This window comes from Marmota marmota, unplaced genomic scaffold, assembly GCF_001458135.2.
Source record: "Marmota marmota marmota unplaced genomic scaffold, marMar, whole genome shotgun sequence".
Lineage (NCBI taxonomy): Eukaryota > Metazoa > Chordata > Mammalia > Rodentia > Sciuridae > Marmota > Marmota marmota.
Genome location: NW_026000338.1, coordinates 1,699,432 through 1,715,410, shown reverse-complemented (window position 1 = coordinate 1,715,410; position 15,979 = coordinate 1,699,432). Strand labels below are relative to the sequence as shown.

The 15,979-nt window shown below is 36.3% G+C and overlaps 1 protein-coding gene and 1 long non-coding RNA gene across 5 annotated transcripts in view; one reads left to right on the top strand and one right to left on the bottom strand.

Moving 5' to 3' along the window:
* The window catches only part of Zdhhc15 (zinc finger DHHC-type palmitoyltransferase 15), a 110,395-nt gene extending 102,153 nt beyond the window's left edge, over nt 1-8,242 (bottom strand). The window contains exons 1-2 of one of the 3 annotated variants that reach the window (XM_048797433.1): nt 7,892-8,025; nt 5,696-5,793 (exon numbers count right to left, since the gene is read on the bottom strand). In XM_048797433.1, coding sequence (XP_048653390.1) covers nt 5,696-5,732 — 37 coding nt within the window. In that variant the 5' untranslated portion in view covers nt 5,733-5,793; nt 7,892-8,025. Of the gene's footprint in view, nt 1-5,695; nt 5,794-7,891 lie in introns of all 3 variants that reach the window. The other 2 variants (XM_048797432.1, XM_015505872.2) reach the window with 2 other exon arrangements.
* A 38-nt stretch (nt 8,243-8,280) lies between these two features.
* Nucleotides 8,281-15,979, top strand: part of LOC125614514 — a 95,091-nt gene continuing 87,392 nt past the window's right edge. For both annotated transcript variants that reach the window (XR_007345104.1, XR_007345103.1), the window contains exon 1: nt 8,281-8,667. This is a non-coding gene — a long non-coding RNA (uncharacterized LOC125614514). The remainder of the gene's footprint in view (nt 8,668-15,979) is intronic.

Below are 15,979 nucleotides of genomic sequence, written 5' to 3'. Positions count from 1 at the left end.
GAAAAATAATACAAGGGGGACAAATGAATGTCAGTAGAGGGGGCAGAGAGAGAAGAGGCGAGGGGAGGGGAGGGGAGGGGGGATAGTAGAGGATAGGAAAGGCAGCAGAACACAACAGACACTAGTATGGAAATATGTAAATCAATGGATGTGTAACTGATGTGATTCTGCAATCTGTATATGGGGTAAAAATGGGAGTTCATCACCCACTTGAATCAAAGTGTGAAATATGATATATCAAGAACTATGTGATGTTTTGAACAACCAACAATAAAAAAATTTAAAAAAAATAAAATAAAATAAATGAGCTATCAAGACATGAAAAGACATGGATGAATCTTAAATGCATAATACTAACTGAAAAAAAATTGAAAAGATTAAATACTATGATTCCAAGTACATGAAATTGTAGAAAAAATACAGCTATGGTGATAAAAAGTCAATTATATTCAGGAGTTCCGGTTAAGGGAGGGATGAATAGGTGGAGTACAGAATATTTTTAGGGAAGTGAAAATATTCTATGTAATACCATAATGATAGATGCATATTGTTATACATTTGTCAAAACCCACAGAATGTACAATATCAAGAATGAATACTAAAGTAAATTATGAACTTGAGTGATAGTGATGTCAGTGTAGGTTCCTGGATTATAACAAATGTACCATCTGTACCACTCTGGTATGGGATATTTATTGTTGGGGAGGCAGTGTGTGGCAGGACTTTTTGGATAGGAACTCTGTGCTTTCTGCTCAGTTTTGTTATGAACCTAAATCTGCCTAAAAATAAAATGAATTAAAAATTTAAAGGCAGAGAGGGATGGAAACACATACACACAAAAAAGATGTAAAATATACAGAAAACAAATGTCAAATGTCAGAAAGTAAGTCCTTAATTTTCACTAATTACTTTAAATGATTATGAATTAAACTCTCTAGGCAAGAGGAAGAAATAGGTAGAATTGATAAAAACATAAGGCTCACTTCATATCCAAAGATATAAATTGGTTGAAATTGGAAATATACAAAGAAATATCCATGCAAATAGTAACCAAAAGGGATCTAGGGTTGCTATACTAATATCAGACAAAATAGATTTAAGCTAAAAATTTATATTAAGAGGCAATGAATGACATATATTTATAAAGGGGCTAATATATCAAGAAAATGTAACAATTATAAGCATATATATATTCAACAACAGAGCCCCAAAATATTAAAAGAAAACACTGACAGAATTGAAGAGAGATATAGATGGTATTGCATCAACAGTTAGAGACATCAATCCCCATTCTTAACTATGGATAGAAACACTAGACAGAAGATCAATAAGAAGATAGAAGACCTGAACAAAACTATAAACCAACTACATCTAACAAACGTATGGAGAACTCTCAATCCAAAAACAGCTGAATGTACATTTTTCTCAAGTACATATGGAACATTATCCTTTATAAACCATACATTAGGCCACAAAACAAGTCTTGATAAATTTAAAAGAACAAAATCATACAAAGTATTTTTCTCCAATCACAATGAAATGAAATTAGAAATCAGTAAAAAATTATGGGGAAATTAAACAATATACTCTTAAAATGTCAACAGGTTATAGATTAAACCACAAGTGAATTATTAGAACAAACTAAACCTAAAGTTAGCAGAAAGAAGGAAATAATAAAGAAGAAATAAATCAGAAATAGCTTCTCTTTCACTTATAATTTTATTTATTTGATTTTTCTTTGTTTTTCTCCACTGAACTACAAGGATCATAAATGAAACATTTCATGCCAACAATTGGAGAACCTTGAGAAATGGATAAATTTTGAGAAACATACAAACTACCAACATGGAGGTAAGCAACATAAAAACTGAACAGATCAAGAAGTAAAAATGGAATATGTAATCAAAAACCTCCCAGCAAACCAAACTCCACAACCACATAACTTCATGGTGAATTCTATCAAACATTTTAAAAAGAATTAACATCAAGTCTTACAGAGCATTGAAGAGAAGAACTTTTCCTAAATCATTCTATGAGTTTGGTTTGAAGTCCACTTTATCTGATATGAGGATAGAAACCCTTGCATGTTTATGAGATCCATATGAATGATATGATTTTTTCCCACTCTTTTACCTTCAGTCTGTGGATGCCTTTGCCTATAAAAATATGGGACATTTCACAAATTTGTGTGTCATAAAGTGGCAATTCTCTCCAAAGTACTATATAGATTTAGTGCAATTCCTATCATAATCTTAACTGCCATTTTTGCAGAAGTGTAAAAGCTGAACCTAAAATTAATATGGTATTACAAGTGATCCTGAACAGCCAAAACAAAGAAGAGAAATAAAGTTGAAGAATGCCCAATTCTTGATTTAAAAATTTATCACAAAGGTACAGTAATAACTGAGTACAGTACTGGTAAGACAGACAAATAGATCAATGGAACAGAATTATAAATGCAGAAATAAATATATACATTTGTATCAACTGATTTTTGATAATTATGTCAAGATCATTCAATGGAGAAAAGAATAGTCTCTGCTACAATGGGTGTTCTGATAACTATATAGCCACAAACAAAACACAATGAAGTTAGACTCCTACTAGATACAAAAATGATTCCAGGATAGAGCAAATACCTAAATGTAAGAGCTAAAAGTAAAGAACTCTTATAAGAAATCACAGGGGTAAATCTTTACTACCTGGCATTTGGGAATAGATTCTTAGATACGACACCAAAAGCAGGGACAACAGAAGAAAAATAAGTTAACTCAATGTTTCAAAATAAAAAAAAATGTTTTGCATTAAATGATACCATCAAGAAATCAAAATGACAACTCATAGAAAGGGAAAAAATACTTGCAAATAATTTATCTGATAAAGACTGAGTATCCTGAACATATAAAGAAACATTACAACTCAACAACTAAGACAATCCAATAAAAATCCCAATATAAAAATGGCCAAAGGCTTGAATAGATCTTTTTCCAAAGACACACAAATGGTCAACAAGTACATAAAAAGATGCTCAACATCTTTAGACATTAGGGAAATGCAAATCAAACCACAATAAGATGCCACTTTACACCTACTAAGATGGCTATAATTTTTAAAAAATGGAAAATAGCTAGTGTTGGTAAGGATGTGGAGAAATTGGAATCCTCCTACATTACTTGTTGGAATGTAAAATGGTGCAGCCACTGTGGAAAACTTTTTTGAGTTTCCTCAAAAAGTTAAACATAAAACTACCATATAGCCTAAAAATATCCACCCTTCTCCCTGGTATACACCCAAAAGAATTGAAGACAGATATTTAAACAAATACTTGCATGCAAATGTTTGTGTGAGCACTATTCATAATATACAAAAGTAGAAACAGCTGAAATCACCATCAACAGATGAATAGGTAAACAAATTGTGGCATCTACATACAATAGCATATTATTCAACCATAAAAGGAATGAATTACTGTTACATACTATAATGTAGATGGATAGTGAAAATATCAAGGTAATTAAAAGAAGCCAGACACAAAAGGACACATATTGCATAATGCTACTTATACAAAATATCCAGAATGGGTAAATACACATATAGAATGCAGATTAATAGGTTAGCAGGGACAGGGGGAGTAGGGAACAGGGAGTGACTGTTCAGTGCCTATGAGGTTTCCTTTTGGGGTAAAGAGAATGTTTTTGAAACTACATAGAAGAAATGGTTGTACAACCCTATGAACATACTAAATGGGCACTGAAATGAATTCTTTAAAATGGTTAATTTTATATTATATAAATTATATAAATTTTACCCCAACAAACTGTATACAGTTACTTTTCTCCTTCTCTAAAAGTTTAAGCCTCTTATTTTCACAAGTCAAGAAGAACGCTTTACATTCTTGTTAACAAAAACAAGCTGGTATCTAATGAATTCTTACAATATGCTGTGAACTGTGATTCATGATTTTCAAGCACCATATTATTTATACCAAATAACAGCAATGCTTGGCATATAGTAGGTACTGAGCAAGTATTGTGGTATGTAGAAACAACTATATAGGTAAGGTATATGTGAGGCAACTGAGGTTGAGAGAGATTAGGTAACTTGCCTTGGGTCTCTTGGCTAGGAACTACCAGGATCCAAACTCTAAGAATTATAGTACAAAAACATCACTTTGGGTTTCAGCTGTAACTTGATACTGTGGAGAAAGACATCATGTTCTATCCCTAGAAAGAAGTCAGTTCTTTAATGTTACTCTTTGAGTCAGCCTTTTTGCTGCCATAACTAAAAAGACCTGATAAAAACAATTTTAGAGGAGGAAAAGTTCATTTGGGGGCTCACAGTTTCAGAGGTCTCAGTCCACAGACAGCTGGCTCCATTCCTTGGGGCTCAAGGTGAGGCAGAACATCATGGCAGAAGAGTGTGGCAGAGGAAAGTATCTCACATGATAATCAGGAAGCAGAGGGAAAGACAGAGACTCCACTTGCCAGATACAAAATATAATACCCCAAAGGCATGCTCCCAATGCCCCATCTCCTCCAGTTATACCCAACCTGCCTTCAGTTACCACTTGATTAATCCCAATCAGGGGATTAATTCACCGATTGGGTTAAGGCTCTCATAACCCAATCATTTTACCTCTGAATGTTCTTGCATTGTGTTACACATGAGCTTTTGGGGAACGCCTCACATCCAAACCATAACAATTATGTTTTGAGTTGTACTGAAATTTGAATCTGTACTTTGGTTTCATTGAAAGAGGCATAGCCTTGGTAGGAGACAGCTTTGACTTCCAATTCTTTATTCTTTAGTAATGGTGTTACTTTAAGAAAATTTGAAATTCAAGTTGCTTATTTGTAAAATGAAGATGGCAGGATGGAATGGTGGAACTGGAATTGGAAGTCAGGGTTGCCTTATTCTCCTAATTTATTTATTTACTTTTTTGAGTAAAGACCAGACTGGTTTTGAACTCCTGGGCTCAAGCAATTCTCCTGCCCCAGCCTCCTAAGTGCTGGGACTATAGATGTGTGCCACAGTACCCAGCTTATCCTAATTTTTAATTTGTGGTAACTGGTGTCAAATGTTAAGAAAACAGTGTGCAAGCCAAATAAAATACCTCTACAGGTTACATCTGGACTGTGAGTCACAAGTTTTGACCTCTGTGTTACTTGAGAGGAAGAAGGATGTTAAATAGTATGGGGGTTAAGAACATGGACTGTGGAGCCATACTGCTGGAGTTGCTATCCAAGCTTGGCCATTTACTAGCTCCATGACATTAGATAAGCTACTTAGTCTGTTCCTCAGTTTACTTGTCTGTGAACTGGGCATAACAATAGTATGTATTTCATAAGGCTATAAATCAGTTATTTACACTGATTCTAACCCTGATTTACACTGACTTACCCTGATTTACACTGATTCTAACCCTGCCTTTACCTCAGTTTGCTCAGCTGTGCCTCAGTTTTTACAAGCTTGCAAAATGGAGATAGTAATAGTGCCAGCTGCATAAGCTTGTGAGTATTAAAGAGGTAATATGGAGAGAGTTAATGTATCTGTTGTACTCAGAACGTTTTCTGGAACAAAGTTAGTGTTATATGAATGTTAGGCATTATCAGAGCTGATTTTTTAAAAAGATTTCTTGGCAAAGCTCATATGAGTCAGTATTAAAGAATTCCAAAATATGTTTAATAGTACTTACAATATGGCACTGATCCTAGGAGCAATGTCCATACCATAATAGTGGAGCTGAACTTTTGACCTTTAATCAATCATTCAAAAAAGCCAACGTGGTGAGGTCTGAGAATAGGAAAATTTCCCACTTATTGATTGCATAGTCTGCTTAATGTAACTCAATACCAGATTGAGATAGAAAAGAAAAACAGCTTAAAAATGTATCTATGAAAGCAACTAATGGAATTTATATTTAAGCACTCTTTGCATTTTCCATATTATCTCTATGAAGGAGGTGAGGAAAATTCAAACTCTGCTGTATATAGAAGAAAGTTCTATATTGGAAAATAGGGTCATTTCTTGCCTCCTTAGTACACCTTAGTCTACCTAGGATAGAATACTGCTTTATTAAATAAGTAAGAGAAGAGGTGTATAAGTTAACTCAGGCCCAGGGATTGAAAAATCAGTACCCCAACCATGATTTGTAAGGTGAGAAGTTCTGGTATGAAAAAAATAATGGAGTCTTGGAAGGACTTGGGTTTGAGAGAATGTCTGAGGATTAAGTAGGAATTCTAATACAATGGGACAGAGAACCTCACACTGAATGAACAGGGAACATTGCAGGTCACAAGTATAAGGGTACTGGCAATGGGATTCTAGGGTTAAAGTAATGATAAATATTAGTGGAACCTCTTTTGAGAAGAGATGGGGATTCTTGTAGAGGCAAGGGGAAATTTCACTGTGAAATGATTCTGTTTTGAGGAGACAAGATATAATATTTGAAAACTATTATGAGTTTATAAGAAAACTAGAAGGCCATTAATAAGGACAAGGGACTAGGGGCAATCCACATAGGAAAGGACTTGTACTGGGATATATTGTGGAATCTGGGGTCTGAAAGCACAAGATGGTGAGAACCATATAACAAATAAGGAAGGGACAAGTGAGTCTTATTGTGACAGGACAGGGTACAAGAGAATACCACAGAGTCATACAAGTGTTGTTCTAATGAGAGGGAACAAGAAACAATGCTCCTATTGGGAGAACTAGGAAATGTTAGTAACTCCAATAGGAAAAGATGGGACTTCCCCAGTTTGAGAAGATGGGGACAAATGTAATCTTAACTCTAAACACCAGAGGAAGAGGTTGGCAGAATGTGGTGTTAACAGTAGAAAAGAACTACAGGAGGTGGGGAGTGAGTCCCCTCCCCCCCAAAAAAAGGATAACAAGGATTCTGGAATCATGATTTAAACCTGTCCTTTGAAGGGTTATGATAGAGATTGTGGGATCCCTTTGAGGAAGATAAAGAGAACACTGTAGTGTGAGAAGATAGGAGAAAAGGCAAGATCTCAGTATGACAAAAGCAGATTCAGTAGTAGGAGGTGTCAGAAAATAACATGGGACCCCCAATGGAAAGGAGTTAAACTTTCCTCAAAGCAGGAAGGCAAGAAACTGGAGGGAACAGTTGCGTGATAAAATTAGGGGCTCCAGTTTGAGGGGAGAGATTTTTGTGTAGAACCCCTGTCCCATTAGAAGGGCCAAGAAAACAGGGAGAGTCCACATGGAAAGAGAATGGAGGGCTTACATTACTATGTGAGAAGGGGAGGCCTCAGTGGGACAGAACAGAGTGTACTGTGGGATGGCAAGTGAATAAAGATATAAAGCACTTCAGGCAATGTGAGATTTCAAGAAAAGTATGGATCTCAATGTGGGAAAAAGGTGAGCTAGTGAGAAAGTACAGGAAATACTTTTGGATTCTTAGTTAGGAGTCCCTAGTATGGAATCCTAGTAGGAGGGAAAATGGTAGGGCTCGTAGTTGGATGCATGGGTGGGATTAATAGTGTGAGCAGATAGTTTAAGGACACAGGATTTGTTGTTTCCTCAATTGGACAGGGTGGAGGCCCTTAGAAGGAGAACATAAGGCGCAAGTGGTTGTCCTGCATGAGTAAAGGGTGCCCCAGTGGTAAGAGCCAGGATATTACTGTGGGTAGGGCAAAGAAATAAGAAACCCTAGGTGGGAAGTGATGGCGACATGGTGGGACCCTCATGGGAGGGTGCAGGAGATATTGTGGGAAGCCAGAGGTTGGGACAGGGGGCTCTTCAGCGAGCCAAGGGAAAACCGCAGAGTGAGGGCTTGGAACACAGGGGACACCAGTGTGAAGGGTAGGGCAGACGATTATGCTGGAGCATAATTTCCCCACCTTAGGTGCCCAGCTCCACTTACCCAGGCAGAGTTCAAAGACGTAGGCATAGTAGGACCAGAGCACGACGAGGACAATAACGAGCACTGGCACCCAGGACAGTACTCGGCGGCAGCACCGAAGCCCCCCAGACAGAGCCATCTTCCAGCCCCGCCGCATCTTCGGCTCGAAGATCGACCTAGCAGGCCTGCTGGCGCTGGGTAGGAACTGCTTGGGCGGCGGCTGGGAGGCGGGAAGGCGGGCTGTGCGGCGCTCCACTGCCTAGCCTGGCGGGAACCCTCTCGCCTAGCCAATGCCACCTGTGGGTCTGCACTGCTGAGTGCGCCCAGCCTGGCACAATAGGCGTGAGTCACGGCGTGGAGGAACTGGTCCTGTTGGAGCGGAAGGTGATCAGTCAGGCAGTCGAGGCTGGGCACGCTCAGAGGGAGCGCAGTCCCTCCCCTTTCCGCCTCTCCCCCTATCCCCCACCCCTTTGCTTCAGAGCTTGATGCAGAGCTAGACCTCTGCAAAACTGTAAAGCGGAAGAAATTTGGGTCCGCCCATCGGCTCCTGCTGCACTGCATCCACCCTCTTCTCTCCAATTTCATGTCTCTATGTCTCTGTCTATCCTTGCCTTTCCCTTCCCGTTTTCCTCGCCCTCTCCCTGACTCCCCCCTTCCCCGCTCACGCACTCATACGAGGACACATACTGTGTGAAAGATGCACTGTAGCATCTCATGACTTAAAGGTCATCCAGCCCCATCCTCCCACTGCTGCTTGAACAATATGCTTAACACGTAGTGCTGCAGTCGATGCTGGGGTAAGTCCTTTGACAGGGCACTCCCTCTTTTTCCTCTCTCTTTCCCTTCCTGCAGAATTAATTTAGTATATTTTCAGAATAAACACAGTGGTACAGAGAAACAAATGAGGGAGATAATGATTCTGTAAGGGGCCAGGGAAAACTACAAAGGCAGTGATATTTGAACTAAGCTTAATTAATAAGAATTTTTAAGCAGATGAAAGCAGGAGGACCTTTCAGACAGAGGAGACAGCTTTTTAAAAGGCATGGAATAAGAAAAATCCAAAAGTGTTCCAGGAACATATCGTGTGGCATGAACTAGCATGTAAAAAGGAGAGGCTGGAAAATTAAACTGGGAATGTAGGCTGAGGCCTGGATGTGAAGGTTCTTACATGCCTTCCAGGGTGTGAGAACATAGTCCTGTAATGAATATTATGAACAGCCTGAAAGGTTTTAGGGGCAATGAAGTGACATCAGAGATGTGTTTTTGCAAAAGAACTGGCAGGATTTGGGAGAGGAAGATGTCCTGGAAGCAAAGAGACCAATTAGGAGGTAATTTAATTCAACAAATGTTTTTGGAATGGTTCCTTTCTGTTAGGTCAGCTTTGGTATAAAAAGAGGCCTGTTGCCAAGAAGCTCATGTTCTCATCAGGGTGATAGGTGTTTTTTTTTAATGCAAGTACAATAATAAGTAGAAGTATGGGTAGCCTCTTGACATTTATGGATTTGACACTCACTGTTTTAATGATTTCCAAAGGTCTGTTACATGAAGACATTGTAATTTTGCTGTGATCAATGTTTGATTCACATTCTGCATGACAGCTGTGTGGGAGCAAGGGTTTCTATAAAGTTGCTCTCTGTTCTTGATTTATGGTTATATATGCAATAAACTTCCTAAAATGGTAAGATCTTTATTGTTTCTTTTCAGATTAAGTTAAAGGTTGATGTTACTAAAGTAATGATGTAATGAAATGCATTTTATTTTAGTTACAGTATTTAATAGCTCAATTAATTATTTCATCCCTACAGTTCTGATGTGGGTACTTAAATTTTCCAATTAGTCATGAATTTGGCAACTCTTAGGACATATGTTTTGGGATTGTCAAGGGTATTCTCATTAAGCTAAGTAGCTTTCAGGAGGCATTAAGAGTGAAAGGGACAGTCTGAACTGGGTTTTTGAATAATGACTAGGAGTTCATCAAGGAGATAAAAGGTGGGAGTAGGAGTTATAGGGGAGAAGACCCCCCCCCCAGCAAAAGGCAAAGCTATATAGATCATCATAGCATATTTGGTGGTTGAAAATAATCTGGCCTTGCCTAAATGTATTAGAATAGTCTAACCAAGAGACTGTAAGGGCCTGGGCCTATGACAGGAGATGAGGAGAGAAAGAAGAAGGGGACAGATGTAACAGTGTTTGGGGGAAAGAATCATCAGAATTTGTTGACCAGTTGGCAGTGATGTATGAGATAAATTATAGCTAACTACCAGAAATTCTAACCTCAATGCCTGAATGAGCAATTTGCTAATTAACACTCTAGAAGCTGTGGTGAGAAGAGCAGATTTTGTAGGAGTAGGTGATAACTTTCATTATTGGACATGGTGAGTTTTGCCTGAACCTTCTGAAATTAGCCTAGGCACCAATCAATTAGTCTGGGTTTAGGGTTTATGACAGGGATGGCTCATATGCAAAGTAGCACAGAAGGCTAAGAACTAGAGAGACAAACCATGTACAACAAGGTTTGGCAAACTATGCTTATGGACCAAATCTAGCCCACTGACTTTTTCCAAATGAAGTTGTATAGGAACACATTCATGTCCACTCATTTACCTATAATCTATGACTCTTTTGCACTGCAGTAGCAGAATTAAATAGTTGTGACACAGATTATTTGGCATACAAAGCCTAAATTTAAAAATAATTAAAGACTCCCCTTTTTGGGGCAATTTTAGATTAACAGCAAAACTGAAACAGTTAAGAGATTTCCCATATAACTCCTATCCAAAGGCATGCATAACCTCCTCTTGTATCAAAATCTTCCACCAGGGTGGTACATTTGTTACAATTTATGAATCTACATTGACACAAAATTATCACCCAAAGTCCAGAGTTGATAACATTCACTCTTGGATGGACAAATGTATAATGACATATATCCACCATTACAGTATCATATAGAATATTTTCACTGCCTTCAAAATCTCTGTGCTTCACCTATTTATCTCTTCCTTCTTCGAATCCCTGGAAACTACTGATTATTTTACTTCTCTGTAGTTGTGCCTTTTCCAGAATGTCACAGAGTTGCAATCATATATTATATAGCCTTTCCAGATTGGCTTCTTTTATTTAGTAATATGAATTTAATATTCCTTCATGTCTTCTTATGGCTTGATAGCTCTCTTCAGTGCTGAATAATACATTGCCTAGATATACCAGTTTATTTATCTGCTCACCTACTAAGGGATATCTTGATTGCATCCAAGTTTTGTTATGAGTAAAGATGCTATAAACACTGATGTTAAGGTTTTGTATGGACATAAAGTTTTCAGTTCATTTCAATAAATACCAAAGAGTAGGATGATTGGGTCATGTGGTAAGAGTATGCTTAGTTTTATAAGATATTGCCAACGTGTCTGCCAAACTGGCTAGATCATTTTGTATTCCCACCAATAATAAATGAGAGTTGCCATGCTCCATCCACTTCCTTGCCAGTATTTGGCATGGTCAGTGTTCTGAATTTTGGCCATTCTATAAATTCTGAAGTAATATAGCTTTGTTGTTTTAATTTGCAAATCCCTAATGCTATGTAATGTAGAATATCTTTTCATGTGTTTATATGCCATCTGTATGTATTCTTTGGTGAGGTGTCTGTTCAGGTTTGACCCATTTTTTAAACAGAATGTTTATTTTCCCACTGTTGTGTTTTAAAGTTGTTTGTTAACTTTGGACAACAGGCCTTTATCATACATGTCTTAAAATATTTTCTCCCAGTCTGTGGCTTCTTTTTTCATTATCTTGATTGTATCTTTTGCAGAGCAGAAGATTTTAATTTTAACAAAATATAAAATTTCTTTCATAAGTTGTACCTTAGGTGTGGTATTAAGTCATCACCAAACCCAGATTATATAGATTTTTACCTATGTTACCTTGTAGGAATTTTATAGTTTTGTGTTTTGCATATAGGTCTGTGATCCATTTTGAGTTAATTTTTATGAAGGGTATAAGGTTTGTGTCTAGAATATTTTTTCTTCATGTTGTTCAGTTGTTCAAGTGGCATTTGTTTAAAAGACCCATAAAAAATGGGTCAAAAACCTGAACAGACACCTCTCCATTGTGTTATGCTTATTCCTTTTTCAAAGATTCATTGGCCATATGAATTTCTAGGCTCTCTGTTATGTTTTATTGATCTATTTTTCTATTCTCAACAATCACATTGTCTTGATTACTGAGGTTTTATAGTAAGACTTGAAGTTGAGTAGTATCAGTCCTCTTAATGTAGTTCTTCTTCTCTGATATTGTGTTAGCTATTCTGAGTCTTTTGCCTTTCCATATGAACTTGAGAACTAATTTGTTATATCCACCAAATAACTTGTTAGGGTTTTTATTGTGATCCATTGATTCTGTAGATCAAGTTGCAAGCCTGATACCTTGACAATGTTGAGTCTTTCTATCCATGAACATGGGAATATCTCTCCTTTTATTTAGTTCTTCAAGTTTTTTGTCAGAGCTTTGCACTATTCTTCATACATATCTCGTATATGTTCCAATAGATTTCTACTTAAGTATTTCATTTTGGGAGATACTAACTTTAAATGGTATTATGTTTTAAATTTCAAATTCTACTTATTTATTCATTGCTGTTTTATAGAAAAGTAATTGACTTTTGTATATTAACCTTATGTCCTTCAGTCTTGTAATAATTGCTTATTCTAACTTTTCTTGTTGATTCTTGTAGAATTTCTGCATAGACAACCATGTCATCTATGAACAAGGACAGTTTTATTACCTCCTTACCAAACAGTATAATTCTTTCCTTTACTTATCTTATTGAGTTACTTAGGACTTCCAATAAATGTTGAAAAGGAATGGTGAGAAAAGAACGTCCTTGCCTTTTTCCTGATCTTAGTGGGAATGATTCTAGTTTCTTTCATTCATATATATAGTTTTAGTTGTAGTTGGGCACAATACCTTTATTATTATTATTTTTTTATTTTTTTGTGGTGCTGAGGATCGAACCCAATGCCTGGCACGTGCTAGGCAAGCACTCTACTGCTGAGCCACAACCCCAGCCCAAACATTCTAGTTTCTTACATGATGTTAGCTATAGGGGTTTTGTTTTATTTTTAGATATTCTTAGAATGTTGAGAAGGTTCCCTTCTATTCTTAGTTTCCTGAGGTTTTTTTCATTATTAAATCTGAATGGATGTTGGATATTGTCAAATGCTTTTTCTTTTCTAAATTAATTTCTATTGGTGCATCTAATTATACGTAAGAGTGGGATTCATTTTAACATATTTGTATATGCATATAACATAATTTTGTCAATTTCATTACCCAGTACCTCCTCTTTTCTTCCCCTCCCTCCTCCTTCCCCCTGGTTCCCTTCTTCTCTTCTTGTGGTCTCTGTTCTATTTTCATGAGACAACCCCCATTTTTTTTTTCTCTAGCTTTCATATATGAGAGAAAACACTCAACTCTTTACTTTCTGAATCTGGCCTATTTCACTTTGCATGATATTCTCCAATTTCATCCATTTATCAGAAAATGCCATAATTTCATTCTTCTTTATGGATGAGTAAAACTCCATTTTATATATGGCTGTTGTGAATTAGGCTGCTGTAAATGTGGGTATGTGCCAAATAATTTTTCTATATCTACTGATTTCATCATGTGAATTTTCTTCTTTAGCCTGTTGATTTGTTGAATTACTTTAAATGGATTTTTTGAGAGAGAGAGAGAGAGAGAGACAGAGACAGAGAATTTTTTAATATTTTTATTTTTTTTTTAGTTTTCGGTGGACACAACATCTTTGTTTGTATGTGGTGATGAGGATTGAACCCAGCGCCGTGCGCATGCCAGGCGAGCGCGCTACCGCTTGAGCCACATCCCCAGCCCCTAAATACTTTAATTGACACTCAAATGTTGTACCACAATTGAATACCTGGAATAAATTTTGTCTTGTTGAAGTATATAATTGTTTTCATGTAGGGTTCAATTTGCTAATATTTTATTGAGGATTTCATATCTGTTTATTATAGATATTTACCTATAGTTGTCTTTTTCTGCTTTTAATTCTTTGCCTGATTTTAGTGTTAGGGTGATGGTGGCCTCATAAAATGAGCTAGGAAAAATTTTCTCTGCTTCTGTTTTATGAAAGAAATTGGAGAGAATTGACATAATTTATTCCTTAAATGTTTTGTAGAATATTGATGTGGAAGGTTATTGATTCAGTTTGTTTTCAATTTTTTCAATTACTCTCTCCCTTCCTCCCCCCTCTCTCATTACTGGGCAACTGAGCATTGAACCCAGGGGTGCTCAACCTTTGAGATATATCTCTAGCACTTTTTATTTTATTTCTGAAACAAGGTCTTACTAAATTGCTGAAGCTGGCCTCACACTTGCTATCCTCCTGAGTTATTGATTCAACTTATTTAATAGATATAGATCTTCTCAGATTGTCTGTTTCTTGTGAGAGTTCTGGCATCTTTCAAGAAATTGGTCTGTATCATCTAGGTCATCAAATTTGTGAGCATAGAGCTATTCATAATATTCCTTTGTTGTCCTTTAATTTTCATGCGATCTGTACTTACGTCCCTTCTTGCATTTCTGATATTAGTAATTTGTGTTCTTAATTTCTTAGACTGGCTTTTGGTTTTGTTGACTTTTTCTGTTTATTTCCTCTTTTTGTTGCCATTGATTTCTACTCTAATTTTCTATGTCTTTTCTTCTACTTACTTTGTATTTAATATGCTCTACTTTTCCTAGGTTTCAAATGTTGAAGGTTAGGTAATTGGTTTTAGATCTTTTTTTTCTTTTCTAATACATGCATTCAGTGCTATAAATTTCCACGTAAGCACTGTCTTTAATGAATCTCACAAACTTTGATGAGATCTATTTTCATTTGGTTTAAAATATTTTAATATTTCTCTTGAAATTTCATATTTGATGTATTTAATCAATTTTTTTTCTTTGCTTCTCTCTTTTTCTTCCAAGACAGAAGGTCTTACTATGTTGCCCATACTGGGCTTGGAACCCTGGGATCAAGTGAACCTCGTATCTCAGCCTTCTGAGTAGTTGTGACTACAGGCATGTTATATATTCTGGATGTCATTTCCTTATTAGATGTATGGTTTCCAAATATTTTCTTCCATCCTGTACATTGTTTTTTTCATTGTATTGATTGTTTCCTTTGCGATGCAGAAGGTTTTCAGTGTGATGTAGTCCCACTTGTTTTCCTTTTTATTCCCTATGTTTTTGGTGTCCTATCCAAAAATGATTGCAAACAGCCTTTTCCTGAAATTTCATGTTTTCATATCATATCTTCAATATATTTGAGTCAATTTTTGTGAATAGTTTAAGTGTCCTATTTTATTCTTTTGCATGTAGACATCCAGTTTTCCCAACATACTATATTGAATAGATTATCCTTTCTACATTTTGTAGTCTTGACACCTTTTGGAAGATCAGTTCACTATGTATGCATGAATTTATCTCTGGGCTCTATTTTGTTCCATCAGTCTATGTGTCTGATTTTATACCAGTATACTACTGATTTGTTCACTATGCTTTTGTAATGTAATTTGAAATCAGGAAGTATGAAGCCTCAAGATTGATTGTTTCTTCAAAATTGCTTTGGCTATTTGAGTCTTGTGTTTCTATATTAATGTCAAGTTTGTCATTGGAATTTTGATAGGGATTGTAGATCTCCTAGGGTAGTATGGACATTTTGACAGTATTGCTTCTTTCAACTCATAGACATAGGATAGCTTATCTTTTGTGGGTTCTTTAATTTCTTTCTGCAATATTTCATAGTTTCCATGTCCAAGTCTTTCACTTCCTTGGTTAGGTTATGTTTAAGTATTTTATTCTTTTTGATACTATTGCAAATCAGATTATTTTCTTAATTTCTTTTTTAGATAGTTTATTGTAAGAGTGTGAACATGCAACTGATTTTTTGTGTTGAATTTGTATTCTGGAACTTTACTGTATTCGTGTGTTGTTCAACATTGTTTGGGGGTGCATTCTTTAGGGGTTTTACATATAAAATGTAATCTGCAAACAGATTTTTACTTCTTTCTTTCCAATTTGGATGTCTGTTATATTTTTTTCTTCCTG